At 46.1% G+C, this 14596-nt stretch overlaps 1 protein-coding gene across 1 annotated transcript in view; it reads left to right on the top strand.

Moving 5' to 3' along the window:
* The first annotated feature begins 3020 nt into the window (after positions 1-3020).
* The window catches only part of antxr1d (ANTXR cell adhesion molecule 1d), a 41581-nt gene continuing 30005 nt past the window's right edge, over positions 3021-14596 (top strand). The window contains exons 1-9 of the mRNA XM_083658346.1: positions 3021-3355; positions 11214-11285; positions 11387-11458; positions 11865-11946; positions 12106-12136; positions 12257-12330; positions 12476-12544; positions 13199-13279; positions 13436-13496. Of these exons, the coding sequence (XP_083514472.1) occupies positions 3207-3355; positions 11214-11285; positions 11387-11458; positions 11865-11946; positions 12106-12136; positions 12257-12330; positions 12476-12544; positions 13199-13279; positions 13436-13496 (691 nt within the window). The 5' untranslated portion in view covers positions 3021-3206. The remainder of the gene's footprint in view (positions 3356-11213; positions 11286-11386; positions 11459-11864; positions 11947-12105; positions 12137-12256; positions 12331-12475; positions 12545-13198; positions 13280-13435; positions 13497-14596) is intronic.

Genomic DNA, 14596 nt, shown 5'->3' with positions numbered 1-14596 from the left:
GGTTACACTGCATGAGAAAATAAGGCTGTTGTTATAGTGAGAGTCAGAGCAGGTGCATTCCAGTTTGTAGCAAGGGGCATTTCACCATATCAATCATATTATTATTTCAAAATAAGAATAAAAGCAATAGCCTCAACTTTTTACACAATATAAATTATTAATAGAAATAGGTCTAGACTGGTAAAAAGAGAAAGAAAAAACGACCATGGGGACATCCCAGAATAGTGTGTTCAAGACTCCATGAATAGATAATGACATTCAATAGCCTATGTGAAATAAAATAATAGACTTTTGATATCTGATGATAACTGTTATCCCCAGCGTGCTGACCATGGTGCTGAAGCAGGCAGCACTGCCCAGGCAAAAATGATTTCTAACGTCCTTTGTCTCTGTTTTTCACTCGGTTTCTCCTTTTGTCTCCCCATCTGCCGTGCAGCCCAACTGCCTCCTCAGCTGTGCGCAGTCTGTAAGTTTAATATTATTTCATTCGTTCTGATTATATTATATCCACTCAACGCAATTTATTTGGTCCATTTTGTAGATTTTTTGGGTGAGTAAGCTCCTGCGTCTACAGGCTGTTTCTTGAATTGTGACAGGTGACAACCCAGCATGACAACAGCATGACACATTGTCAACCATGCCACACTAAATCCCTATTTTCCAAAATAAAAAATCAATAATCCTTGAGGAAAGAATAGCTTATCCACGTATTGCGGATGTAAATTGTTGCATGCAGTGTAGGCTAGGCCACTCACCCAGACTTAGCCTAATGGAGGCGGGTTCCCGTCCTATGTGGCAGCAGGTAGAAGCAGGTGCAGCGATCAGTGGACCTCGCTCGGTAACGACGTGTCTTCGATCCTCCGTGACCGCGGGACGAGCGAGTTATCCCGGCTGAGTCTGCCTCGGCACTGCCTCTCCTCTCCACTCCCACTCCCACTTATCCCCTCAGAGCCAACGCACTGGAGCGTGGCGCACTCATAAACACGTGCACGCTCCTGTGTCCTCTCCACTCGCTCTCTCTCTCTCTCTCTCTCTCTCTCTCTCTCTCTCTCTCTCTCTCTCTCTCTCTCTCTCACACACACACACACACACACACACACACACACACACACACACACACACACACACACACACACACACACACGCACCTACATACACACACACACACACACACACACACACACACACGCACGCACGCACGCACGCACGCACGCACGCACACACACACACACACACACACACACACACACACACACACACACACACACACACACACACACACACACACACAGGATTTTAGTCCCTTGGCAAATTCCTCCTTGTCTGTAACAGTGTAATGAAACTAAAGGAATGAGGCGCTTGGAGACATTCTTAATGTTAATTAGCAAAATACATATTTTTTTCCCGATATTAACTGAATTGTAGCCTGCCCTGCCCTATCCAATCTCATCCAGTTTGTAGCTAATATGCCTATTTCTTCATGTCTGACCGATAGGATGTTCAGTAATAGAAACATTTAACATCCTTTATTATGCACTTATTAGCAGTTAACTATGCCTTTTACAGCTCCCCCATCTGGAATGAGGCGAGCACTACATGTTATGATAGGCCTATAGCCTGTCATAGCTCACCAGGCCATGCGGTTCAAAGTGAGCTATTGCTTTTTTTAAATGGTTACCAAGTATGGCAATATGAAAGAGAGACACACTCCAATTTACTGTAACTTGTTTGGAGACAGAAGGAGGCGGTAATGCAACATAAAGGATGCTGCCATAAAACACCACAGAAGAAGAAGGGCACTGATGAAAGCTTATGCAGGGAAGGACTCTGGGAGGTCGAGTTTTTCAGCATAGAGCAGAGATGTAGGGAAACAAGTAGATGGATGAATCCAGACTTAGGCGGTAGGCTAATGCAACATAAAGGATGCCAATTGCCATAAAACACCACAGAAGAAGAAGAAGGAACACTGGTGATGACATCACTGATGATATCCCATCATTAGGTAATTAGGGCAATTAGCCTACCTAGCCTAATTAAAAATCTGGCTCCATCAGGTCACCTGCAGGGGTATTCTTTACCAATTCTAGTGATGTTAAAAGCCTCATGAGTTTCTTATAATTGTGTTGTGTATACAGTTATAGCATTATAAACACTTTTACCTTGCCCCTATTATTATTACCTACATAATAGGGGTAAGTTACGCAATAAATTTGTTTATAATGCTATACTGTATACACAAATCAGTGATGCCACAGTGATCATAAACATGACCAAAATCATGACCCAAACGTGACCAAAACTGTGACAGACACCAGACACTGATGATGTCATCAATGTGACCAAAATCGTGACATTATCAGTGATGTCCGTCCATATCAGGAGTGACATTGACATTGTGACATCATCAGTGATGTCACAGACACTGATGTCCTGAACGTGACTAAAATCATGACTCACACTGATGTCATGAACGTGACAAAAAGAATGTAATGTATATGTATGTATGTATGTATGTATGTATGTATGTATGTATGTATGTAAGTATATATTAAACATAGCCTACATATATATATACAGTATATATACACACACACACACACACACACACACACACACACACACACACACACACACACACACACACACACACACACACACACACACATATATATACGCACACACACACACACACACACACACACACACATATATATATATATATATATATATATATAAAGTATATAATATGTACTTTTTTGATATATATATATATATATAAAAAGTATATAATATGTACTTTTTTGATATATATATATATATATATATATATATACAGTATATATATGTACCTTTTTGGATTTTTTTTTAATATAAAAAGCTATGTCAAACACATTTGTGGGATAATGTTTTGTGCCTGAAAGTGGATGCATCTCCATTCTCCTCCTTGGGTGTCGCTCCTGCATCCTGCCCTGCTGCCTGCAGCAATCAATACATTTTTTCCCTCGGCTGAAAGAGAAGACTAGAGAGGCCGGCTTAAACTAAGCAAGACTTGAATAGAGCGAATGCATCGACCTCAACAGGACGGAACGCATAGAAAACAGTGCGTTTTATATGCGCACAGTCGATTTACCCACAGAGGATAGGGAGAAAATGTGAAGATTTGTAGTTGCCACACACTGTTGGAGGAGTCAACAGAACCGGGAAAGATGGCGAGGACTCGCATGTTGCTCGCCTTGGCTTTGCTGGGACTTTTCCTTCTCGATGCCTGGGTGAAAGGAGAGCCACAGGAGGAGGAGGAGGAGGAGGAGGAGAGGTCCTGTCAGGGTGCCTTCGACCTCTACTTTGTCCTGGATAAGTGAGTGTCCATATTATTTATGACTTTGTTACTTTCTCTTCGCTGCGCATTGCCATGCAACCACCCAGTTGTTTGGAAACGCGGAGCGCATCAGCCTCCACGTCTGACGGTAGAGTGAAAAGCACAAGTCTGGGCTTGTTAAAGGCGATATTAAGCGAACATGTCCAAATCCAATCGCTTTTATACGCCTGCTACAAAGTAGCCTATGTCGTAAATATGTTAGAAGTAATTTTACGCAATAAAAATAGACATGGAGAGCACGTCCAAAATCACTTTGATTTTACGCTGGTGGTCTTTAAAGTGTGTTTCAGCTCAAGTGGCATTGATGTTATGGAAGTGTTTATAGGACATTGGGACGTGTTATTCTTTTTGTCCGGTTCAAAGTGGCGAGGCAGGCAAACAGAGCCTTCCTCACGGGATGTGGGCCGGGCAGGGACGGGCCGGGCCGGGCCGGGCAGGATGGATAGAGTTTCAGGCTGATGACGCTGCCTGCGGACACAGCTGCAGCTCGCCGCTCTGTGATCACTCTCTCCCCGCCGTCCTGTCTGCTCTGACGGGTCCCGCACCGGCTATGGAGCGAGTGGTTCCTTGCTTTGTTCCTTGTTGTTTGGCCTTTGGCCAGCAGGAAAAGAAGGGACAACACTTTATTTGGGAAAGTCCAATGTTGATAGGCCTACCAAAATAACGGTTTACAGAGATGCGCCGAGTAGAACAGTGGCCCCTCCCAGAGACCACCAGGGGCCGTTCCAGGGGGTCCCCAGCAAAAAAGGGAGATCATTTATTTTGACTGTGATACATCCATAATTAACACAATGACAGAATGTAGCCTTACTCATGGGTTTCCTACACTTTCCGTGATAAAACATCTAAAAGCAAATATCTATCAGATGGGGGACCCTGGGACCAAATCCTATCAAATGGTGGTCCATATGGTCTAATTTGGGTCAGTTTAGATGTGTGAAAAAGTTTGAGAACCACTGCACGAGAAAGTGTCACTTTCCTATTTGCCATTATGTAACCCTATATAACCCTAAGATTAACCCTCAGCCTGACACTATTATATAGCTTATTGCTTTTATTTCCCCATGTTGTATCACCTGAAACCAAACATTATGTGACCTGAATATCCGCACTTTAGACTTTCCAAATAAAGTGCCAGAAAGTGAAAGAAAAGGGAAAAAAGTAGTTCAAAATGTGATACCTTTATGTCAATTTGAGGTCTTGCCCCCCTCCAGAGGCAGATCAGAGGTCAGGGTGGGTAGCATCCCTGAAGCTGGCAGGGTTCAGTGGCTTGCTGTAGGTCACTTCACCAGGGGGGCCTGTTTGCTGACATGACCCCAAGTTATCGGGCTAAACCTAAACTAGGCCACCCTGCTGCTCTACCAAACACACTTGAAATAGGCCTACATGTCGTGATTTCATCAATAACATTCTTATTGATGTTTGTGGCTATCACCCCTCTCAATAGTTTTTGCCACATTTCTTTGGAGCATGTCATGACTATCCATGGGTGTGATCTCTCTGCAGCCACAGATGGTCTGGCTGTTCATAGCTGCCCCAGACATTATAATTGACATTTTTGACATATCTTGGCTGCAGCTGATAGGTGAGATTATGCACATGGACTGTGGACACAGCACAGATAGACATGTCAAAACATGCTATGTGAGCAGAAAGACAGAGAGAGATAGACAGAGAGAGAGAGAGAGACTAGGAGAGAGAGATTGAATGAGCTTTTGCGAGGAGTTTAAGCTAGCTGCTGCTAGGCTATTCATGTTTACAATCTGCTGTCTGGGCTGAACTGTAAATACCCCCACACAGCACAGCTTTCTCATGTTTGTGTTGGAGAAACACAGGTACAGTAGAAGACCACAATTATAGATTGCGTTATCGTAAGAATGTGTGAGTACAGTGATTTTATTTCTCGTGGTTTAGCAGCTAAACACATATTTGCGTGTGGTTTTAAGAGACTGCGGTAAGCTCGGTGTTGGGGAGCAGTACAATTCCTAGTTCAAACTACAAGTTTGCAGTACTGTAGTTGGGTGGTAGTTTAACTACATTCAAATCTCAGTAGCCTTTTCAGTAGTTAACTACTTTGAGTCATCTAGTTTAGATATTACAAACTACATAGTATTCGCATGACATTTTGTAGACAACCCCCATGTTTGATGATCTTGTTTGGGGTGTCGGTGGCCACATCGGTCAGCTACTCTTCCCTACTTGTCTTTGAAGAGTTTGTGAGCAGCCTGGGGAATGTGGCACGACACGCATGGCCAAGCCTCTGCTAGCTTCTGTTTGTCTGACTGTCTGGACCTGCACGCTCCAGCAGGCCTGCAGGTTCTGACTGTCTGGACCTGCACGCTCCAGCAGGCCTGCAGGTTCTGACTGTCTGGACCCGCACGCTCCAGCAGGCCTGCAGGTTCTGACTGTCTGGACCCACACGCTCCAGCAGGCCTGCAGGTTCTGACTGTCTGGACCCGCACGCTCCAGCAGGCCTGCAGGTTCTGACTGTCTGGACCCACACGCTCCAGCAGGCCTGCAGGTTCTGACTGTCTGGACCTGCATGCTCCAGCAGACCTGCAGGTTCTGACTGTCTGGACCTGCATGCTCCAGCAGACCTGTAGGTTCTGACTGTCTGGACCTGCACGCTCCAGCAGACCTGCAGGTTCTGACTGTCTGGACCCACACGCTCCAGCAGGCCTGCTGCAGGTTCTGACTGTCTGGACCCGCACGCTCCAGCAGGCCTGCAGGTTCTGACTGTCTGGACCCGCACGCTCCAGCAGGCCTGCAGGTTCTGACTGTCTGGACCCACACGCTCCAGCAGGCCTGCAGGTTCTGACTGTCTGGACCTGCATGCTCCAGCAGACCTGCAGGTTCTGACTGTCTGGACCTGCATGCTCCAGCAGACCTGTAGGTTCTGACTGTCTGGACCTGCACGCTCCAGCAGACCTGCAGGTTCTGACTGTCTGGACCCGCACGCTCCAGCAGGCCTGCAGGTTCTGACTGTCTGGACCCGCATGCTCCAGCAGACCTGCAGGTTCTGACTGTCTGGACCCACACGCTCCAGCAGGCCTGCAGGTTCTGACTGTCTGGACCCACACGCTCCAGCAGGTTCTGACTGTCTGGACCCACACGCTCCAGCAGGTTCTGACTGTCTGGACCCACACGCTCCAGCAGGTTCTGACTGTCTGGACCCACACGCTCCAGCAGACCTGCTGCAGGTTCTGACTGTCTGGACCAGTGGACCTGCATGCTCCAGCAGTCCTGCAGGTTCTGACTGTCTGGACCTGCACGCTCCAGCAGGCCTGCAGGTTCTGACTGTCTGGACCCGCACGCTCCAGCAGGCCTGCAGGTTCTGACTGTCTGGACCCGCACGCTCCAGCAGGCCTGCTGCAGGTTCTGACTGTCTGGACCCACACGCTCCAGCAGGCCTGCAGGTTCTGACTGTCTGGACCCACACGCTCCAGCAGACCTGCAGGTTCTGACTGTCTGGACCCACACGCTCCAGCAGGCCTGCAGGTTCTGACTGTCTGGACCCACACGCTCCAGCAGGCCTGCAGGTTCTGACTGTCTGGACCCACACGCTCCAGCAGACCTGCAGGTTCTGACTGTCTGGACCTGCACGCTCCAGCAGGCCTGCAGGTTCTGACTGTCTGGACCTGCACGCTCCAGCAGGCCTGCAGGTTCTGACTGTCTGGACCCACACGCTCCAGCAGACCTGCAGGTTCTGACTGTCTGGACCCACACGCTCCAGCAGACCTGCAGGTTCTGACTGTCTGGACCCACACGCTCCAGCAGGCCTGCTGCAGGTTCTGACTGTCTGTTGCTGTAAACAAGTATAATTCTCAACCTTTTTCATATCGAGGAGGACCACTAATTTAGTCCACATTAGGGCCTCAGACCCCCCTTTAATGAGATTCTGTCTCTCAAACCCAAATCAGAGACTGTTCTTATTGTCCGATTCATGATTTTGTCCAGAATTCCATGACTGTCTGTGTAGTACTGTAGAGATAACAGAGAAACTATGATCAGAACGTTCTTCTACATTCTGTAATTGTGTTATTGTGTTAACTTCTTGTAAATGAAATCATGGTGAAGTTTAACATTCCATCAATTTGCTGGGGACCCCCTTGGACAACCCGATCTCCAAAAAAATTGTAAAATAGCAACGTTTGTGGACAAACGTTGCTATTTTACAATTTCGGCTAAGAAATTGTAAAATGGTAACGTATGTGTCTACAGCGGTGGGCGTGGTTTGGGCGTGGTTTACGGAGATTTTGTGTTTCTAACCCCTCCCCCTACTCTAATCCTAACCCTAAAATCTCAGAACGTTACTATTTTACAATGTTCGAGCCGAAATTGTAAAATAGCAACATTGGTCCAAAACGTTGGTATTATACAATTTTCTGTGAGACTGTGTTGCCTTGGAACACCTTCAAGGACCCCTGGTGGTCCCCGGACCCCACATTGTACCACTGCTGTAAACGGTTTTGATAAAAAAAAAAAAAAAAAAAAAAAGTTTTGAATTGCACGCTATATGAAGATATTTAGCGTGTCAGGACATTTTCTACAGTAAAGTAAAATGTATAGTGTCCCTGAAAGCCAAGCGTGCTCCAAAACAAGACTGATCCTCACCTCTAAAGCATCTGTCTTCATCCAGACTCCAGAGTAGACATTTACTGGCCTGAAAGATATGAGGCAAGCTGAGTAGAGGACTGAGTGTTTGCTCACTAACACTTTCTAGGAAAGGTCATGTTTATAATGCATTCTGAGCACATTCATAACACATTATAAAACGGCTCTCTCAAATCAAGCAATCTGATTGGTTCACAGCCATTGTATAAATCCAATAACCGAGTCCAATAACCCATGGCCATGGGTTATTGGACTCGGTTATTGGTTGCCATGGCAACTCTCTTACTAAAAGCCTTTGGTTTAAAAAAAAACAAATGGCGGAGACAGCTGTCAGATCCTTGTGAATCGATCTTCGCTTATAACTTTACTAATACTTCGCAGAAAATTATGTTTTGTACAAGAATAGATGCGGGCTAATGTCTTCTTTGCAAAAGAAAGGCTGTTAACCCCGCATTTAACCCCGCATTTAACCCTGTAACGTTAGTTGGTGTCGGGCTTTGCAGAAAGCACTCAGCTTCTCAGCAAGCGCTGAGAATGCAACGCTGCGCTCGAGCTGCCTGTCGGGGTTTCCAGAAAGCTCTCAGGTTCTCAGCAAGCGCCAGGATTGGCCAATGTCAACTTCAGTCTCCAGAACGATCCAATCAAATCACCCGCACGTTCTTGCGGTCCCGCCTTACAGTAGTGTTTCAACTGACTCTATCAGAATGACATGCCAGTCGGAGTCGGACTTATAGTATTATTATTATTATTATATTATCATACTTGGAAACCGTTTTATAAAAGCAATATAGCACTCGAGCTGCGTGTGTTGTGGCATATATCCCCCTGATCAGCTGTTATCCCACGAGGCCGCAGGCCGAGTGGGATAACAGCTGATCAGGGGGATATATTTGGCACAACACACTGGCTCTCATGCTATATTGCTTAATTATAACGCATTTATAAGGTTATAACAACTTTTACAAATGTCTATATAATCATGCACGGCAACTTATAACAAGGTTTATAAAGTGTTATAAGTGGTGGCCATAATGTATTATAATACTGTAATAAACATCAATAATATGCTATAGCATGACTTTGTGAGCTTTATGATACTATAACACAGTTATGAGGACTTATGAGCAGTATTTGCTGGCTGCAAGTCAAGTGTAAAACAAAAAAGAAGATTCTTCTTTCAAACACTTTTGTCACTTTTGTATGGAGGTAATAATATAAAGCATTTTGAATGCTGAACTTATAATACACTACAGTGCAATTACCCGTGGGGCTATAATAACCTTATAGCCTTAGACTGATGACATCACTGCTGACATCATCCCCGACAGGAGTGTCTGTCTGGAATTATTAGAATTAGACTGATGACATCACAGTTGGCACTTGTGCGCAGACATACTGACACACTGACACACAAACACACTGACATCAGTGACACACAGACACTTGCCAGACACATACTGACAAATAGACAAACAGACACACGGACACTGCTGGAATTCTAGTATAGATTATGTCCACCACTTACAAATAATACTTTATAAATAATACTTTATAAACCTTGTTGTATAATGCCACTATAATGTCTTGTGAATGTGCTCATAATGCATTTATAGACATGACCTAAATAGGAAGTGATACAGTTTGCTCTACTGGAACCATCTCAGGAGAGAAGACTCCAGCTCCCTGCATTCCTACACTCCACGTCTTGACCCGCACCGAATACCAGGCAGCATTTTTCCTGTCTATCTGGTAGCCCGCAAATACAATAATATGTGTTGTGTTTTATGGCGGGCCTCTCTGAGGGTTCTGAGCAGCGCCGCTGTTTTTTCAGCCCTCCAAAGTGTGTCGGAGGCTACTACGTGCCACAGCTATAAAAGAACAGCTTGGAAAAAAAGAGGATCTGACACTTATGTCATTGAGGTGGACTGACGTGATGCCACTGATGATGGAGAATGGCAGCGCTGCGTAATGCAACATGAAGACGTCGGCGAGTCACAATAAAAGAGCCATGAAACACATCGTTAAACGGCATCTGGAGGTTAGTACTTGTGGTTGATAACATGCTGACGAAGTCGCTAACCACCACGCAACAGAATGAAGGTCTGCTCAGGAGGAGGAGGTGACATGTTCATTACAACGTGGTCCTAAAAGACATATTTGACGAGTCAGATGACGACGGCCACAGAAATGCAACTCCTGGCATTGGAGACTTTTTTAATTTTCAAATTGATCAATTGATTAAATTAAATTAAATTAAATTAAGGGTGCAGTTTTTACTTTTAACGGTTTGAAAGGGTTTATTTCTATGTTGTTTTGCTGGCACATAGTAGTAGTAGGCTAGTAAATAGTGAGAAGCTTGTTTTCCAGGTGTAAGTCCTACAGGAATCATGATCAGTCATCTTGGATTAGTGATAAGTGTACCATGGGCTCACTTAGAGGGGAATAGAAGCAAGAGTGTAATAATCATGACTGGTTAAATGGGTGTGAAGAAAGAGCAATGCACACACACACACACACACACACACACACACACACACACACACACACACACACACACACACACACACACACACACACACACACACACACACTTAGGCCTACTTGTTACTTGTGTGTCCCTCTGTTGTTCATGTCGCAGCCTTCTCACTTTGCGGACGCCCAACCTGTTGTTAGACTGACTGCTCACCCAGACCATCTGTTCCCCCTCACACACACACACACACACACACACACACACACACACACACACACACACACACACACAGCTGCGTGTGCTACATCTGTCCCTGTCTAACCTCAACCCTCTGGCCCAGTAACAATTAGCCCCCCATTAGCAGCCCCCTGGGACTGGCCTTCATTAAGGAGGCTGTGATGTAGGCAGCCGCATGTTACCACTGTAACCCACAGGTTACCGCTGTAACCTGTTACCGCTGTAACCCACAGGTTACAGCTCTTAGCGCTGTAACCCACAGGTTACGGCGGTAACAGCTGTAACGTGGGTTGCAGCAGTAACAAGTTACAGCGGTAAGAGCTGTAACCTGTAGGTTACAGCGGTAGCCACTGTAACTCACAGGTTACCGCTGTAACCTGTTACCGCTGTAACCCACAGGTTACAGCGCTTAGCGCTGTATTGACTAATATTATTGTGTTTGATTCGATGAGACTGTATTGACTGTGGCTCCAGCTCACGTCTTCTCCCTCATGTGTCCATGTCGTCTGTCAGATCAGGAAGTGTGAAGCACCACTGGGTCGAGATCTACTCCTTTGTGAAGCATCTGGCGGAGAAGTTTATCAGGTACGAGCTGGATCAGTTCAAGTCTTTGGAAAAAGATGCTTCTTAAGTTGTCCCCAAATTCATCTGTACTGACATGAGACAAACCGTGTGTCCCCACCCAGCCCCATGCTGCGGATGTCCTTCATAGTCTTCTCCACGCGAGGAAACACCATCATGAGACTGACTGCCAACAGGTAGGAGGCGGAGCCGGACATCACCTGCATCTGTCTGAAGCTAACTGTTGCGGCGCTAACAGACATGTCTTCGCCTGTTGTATTTATCACCAGTGACAGCACAGCACTTTTTCAGGCCCTGTGCTTAAAACATACCCAGTTTTTGGCTACTACCACCTACCAGTATAAAGCTGTTTATTCAGTCTACTTGCAAGTAAAGGACTGAGGTTTGTGGTTTTGTAACATAATGTAGCTAGTCTAGCCTTGGATACAACTTCACCAGCAGAAAAACACTCCTACGCTACTGCACCACTCTCTAGATCTTTACTCCTCTTTGTTGCTATTTCTCCTTCAACGTTCTGTGCTGTCTCTCAGCTTCCTCCCAGTGTTTTCTCATTGGGTTGTGTGTCTCCTCTTTACCCCACAGAGAGGCCATCACTGGAGGCCTGCAGGCTCTGCAGAAAGTCATCCCTGGAGGAGACACCTTCATGAACTTGGGCTTGGAGATGGTACGGCTAAATACAGTCAATGCTCATTCAAACATTGCATACTCAGTGCAGGTTCTTGTAGTGTCTGAAAGCACACATGATGAACCGTCATTTCTTTTTCAATCAAGTGATTCAGTGCACTGAGTCTTGATTAGTGTAACGCCCTGTTTGCAATTGCAGGCGAACACACAGATATATCAAGAGAACCAGGGTAAGTACTTTGCTATGACGTGTTCAGCACGTGACATTCATCACATGACATTCATCACATGACGTTCATCACAGACTTTTCAGAGAAGGTCAAACGTGTTCTAAACGTGTGTTTCTAAAGGGACAGCCAGTGTTATCATCGCTCTGACTGATGGAGAGCTGAACGAGTGGCAGTTTGACACGGCTCAGCGAGAGGTAAGAAGAAGAAGCCTGATGTGCCTGTATGAAGCCTGTATGAAGCCTATATGAAGCCTGATGTGCCTGTATGGGAGTTGTATTTGATTCCGTGGGTGTGTTTTTGTGCTCACTGCATTCTTGTTTGTTTGTTGTCGTCTTGCAGGCAGAGCGGGCCAGGTCTATGGGAGCCATTGTTTACTGTGTGGGGGTCAAAGAATTCAACCAGACCCAGGTAGGATCCGGGGTCGGACACTGAGGCCCCCGTTTATACGACAACGGTCCCTGCAGAAAACACAAAACTCTTGTTGCATTTTGGCCTTTTGTTCACATGACAACTTCCTGTCTGTATAGAGACACTGCGTAACGCGTCATCATTCAGAAGCCACGCCCAAGACGGGGGAAAACAGAACCCCCCCCCTCCAATCCTGGCGTTCTCCTATGTCACGTGCATGGTTGCGTGTTGCACAAAAAAGATCGTATATACGGAAGATGAACACTCCAACTTACTTCCTTAACAGCTAGATCCACATTTTTCTTCTCGCCAATTCTCAATGGCTTCCTTGTTTTGCTCAGGAGTACAAAAAAACTTTAACTGGCGATTTTTTACATTTGTTGTCTGCGCAGCCCACCACACAACAGCTTTTAGCTATGTTTAATTCAAGGGAAATGACGCTGGTGTGTGGAAATGAACGGAGCTCTTCCCCCGTGATGGGCGTGGCCTATTTCATGCAGTGTCTCTATTTGAGCTTTGAAGTCACCTCAGCTCTGGAAATAGAGTCATAGTGGGAAGTCCTTTCCTCACTGTCGTCTAAACGGAATATGTTGCAAATAAGCACTAAAATACAAATGTGAAGAGCTTTCTCTGTTTGTCTGTATGTTTTTCTAGCTGGCTACTATAGCAGACACCGTGGAACATGTGTTTCCTGTATGGGGAGGCTTCCAGGCCCTCAGAGGGATCATTGACTCGGTATGACACACACACACACACACACACACACACACACACACACACACACACACACACACACACACACACACACACACACACACACACACAAAATCATATTATCCAATCAAATGATCTTGTCTGACTTCTCCCTTGGCTTCTGTATCATCTCTCCAGATTATCAAGAAGTCCTGCATTGAGATCCTGGCAGCAGAGCCATCCAGCGTGTGTGCAGGAGGTAAGAGGTGTGAGGAACCACCACGGTGTGTTTAGTAAGACACTGCTTATGTCAGATGATGACAGACCTCAAAAGCCTCTGGAGTGGAACATGAGGCGGAACGTGAGGCGGCGTTGGACGCTTGATGGCCGCAGTGTGACAGAGAGCGTATTGTCATCCACGGCCCGGGGGGGGGGGGGGGGGGGGGGGGTTAGCATAGCCGCTTGGTGGGGGGTGTTGGTCAGAGGAATTAGTCGTGAATCTTTTAAGCATGGCTGCCTCCCTGGCCTAGTTTGCCACATCCTATATGCTAAATAACCCCACCCACTCTCTCTCTCCCTCTCTCCTCCACCCATGTCTAGCTCGCCCTGCCCTTGGACAGCAGTTTAGGAACAGAGAGGGAGAGAGAGAGAGAGAGAGAGAGAGAGAGAGAGAGAGGGAGGGAGAGAGAGGGAGAGAGAGAGAGAGAGAGAGAGAGGGAGAGAGAGGGAGAGAGAGAGAGAGAGAGAGAGAGAGAGAGAGAGGGAGAGATGCTTGATGCGTAGCCAGCAGGATGGATGAGCCTTGACGTGACCTTGTTAGGACTCACTTAAGAGAGTGCATTTGCAGCCCTGCTGCTACCATGACAACCAACGGACATTAGCCTCCATTATGGGATGTGAAGGAGAGGAGACTGAGGATATATGATGATAGGAGAGAAGAACAGAGGACAGGAGAGGAAAGAAGAGGGAGATGAGACAAGAGTAGGTGTTAGTGATAAGCAATCCAAAACAAAAACTATACGTGATGTCATGTGACCCCCAGTGTGTCACATGACATGTGCCCAAATGTCCCTCAACAGCCTCATTTACGATTGGATTGATGAGCAGCCTAATGGTCAGTGAACTAAGAAGCCAAAGGGCCATTTCCAACGAGTCACATGACCGAGGGTCCGCTCAATGCTCTGAGCTAATTAATGACGGCCCACATGACCAATGCTCAATGCTCTGAGCCAATTAATGAGGAGCAAAGATTGTGATGTGCACAATTTGATTAGTGCTGCCTTAGCCTCTTTTGTGCCATCAAGTATATGAATAACATACAACTCATCTTGCATGTATTAAAGGTACAGGATGGACAAA

This window comes from Poromitra crassiceps (genome assembly GCF_964638095.1).
Source record: "Poromitra crassiceps genome assembly, chromosome: 22".
Classification (NCBI taxonomy): Eukaryota; Metazoa; Chordata; class Actinopteri; order Beryciformes; family Melamphaidae; genus Poromitra; species Poromitra crassiceps.
Note: the sequence above shows the minus strand (reverse complement) of the source record. Positions and strands in the feature narration are given on the sequence as shown.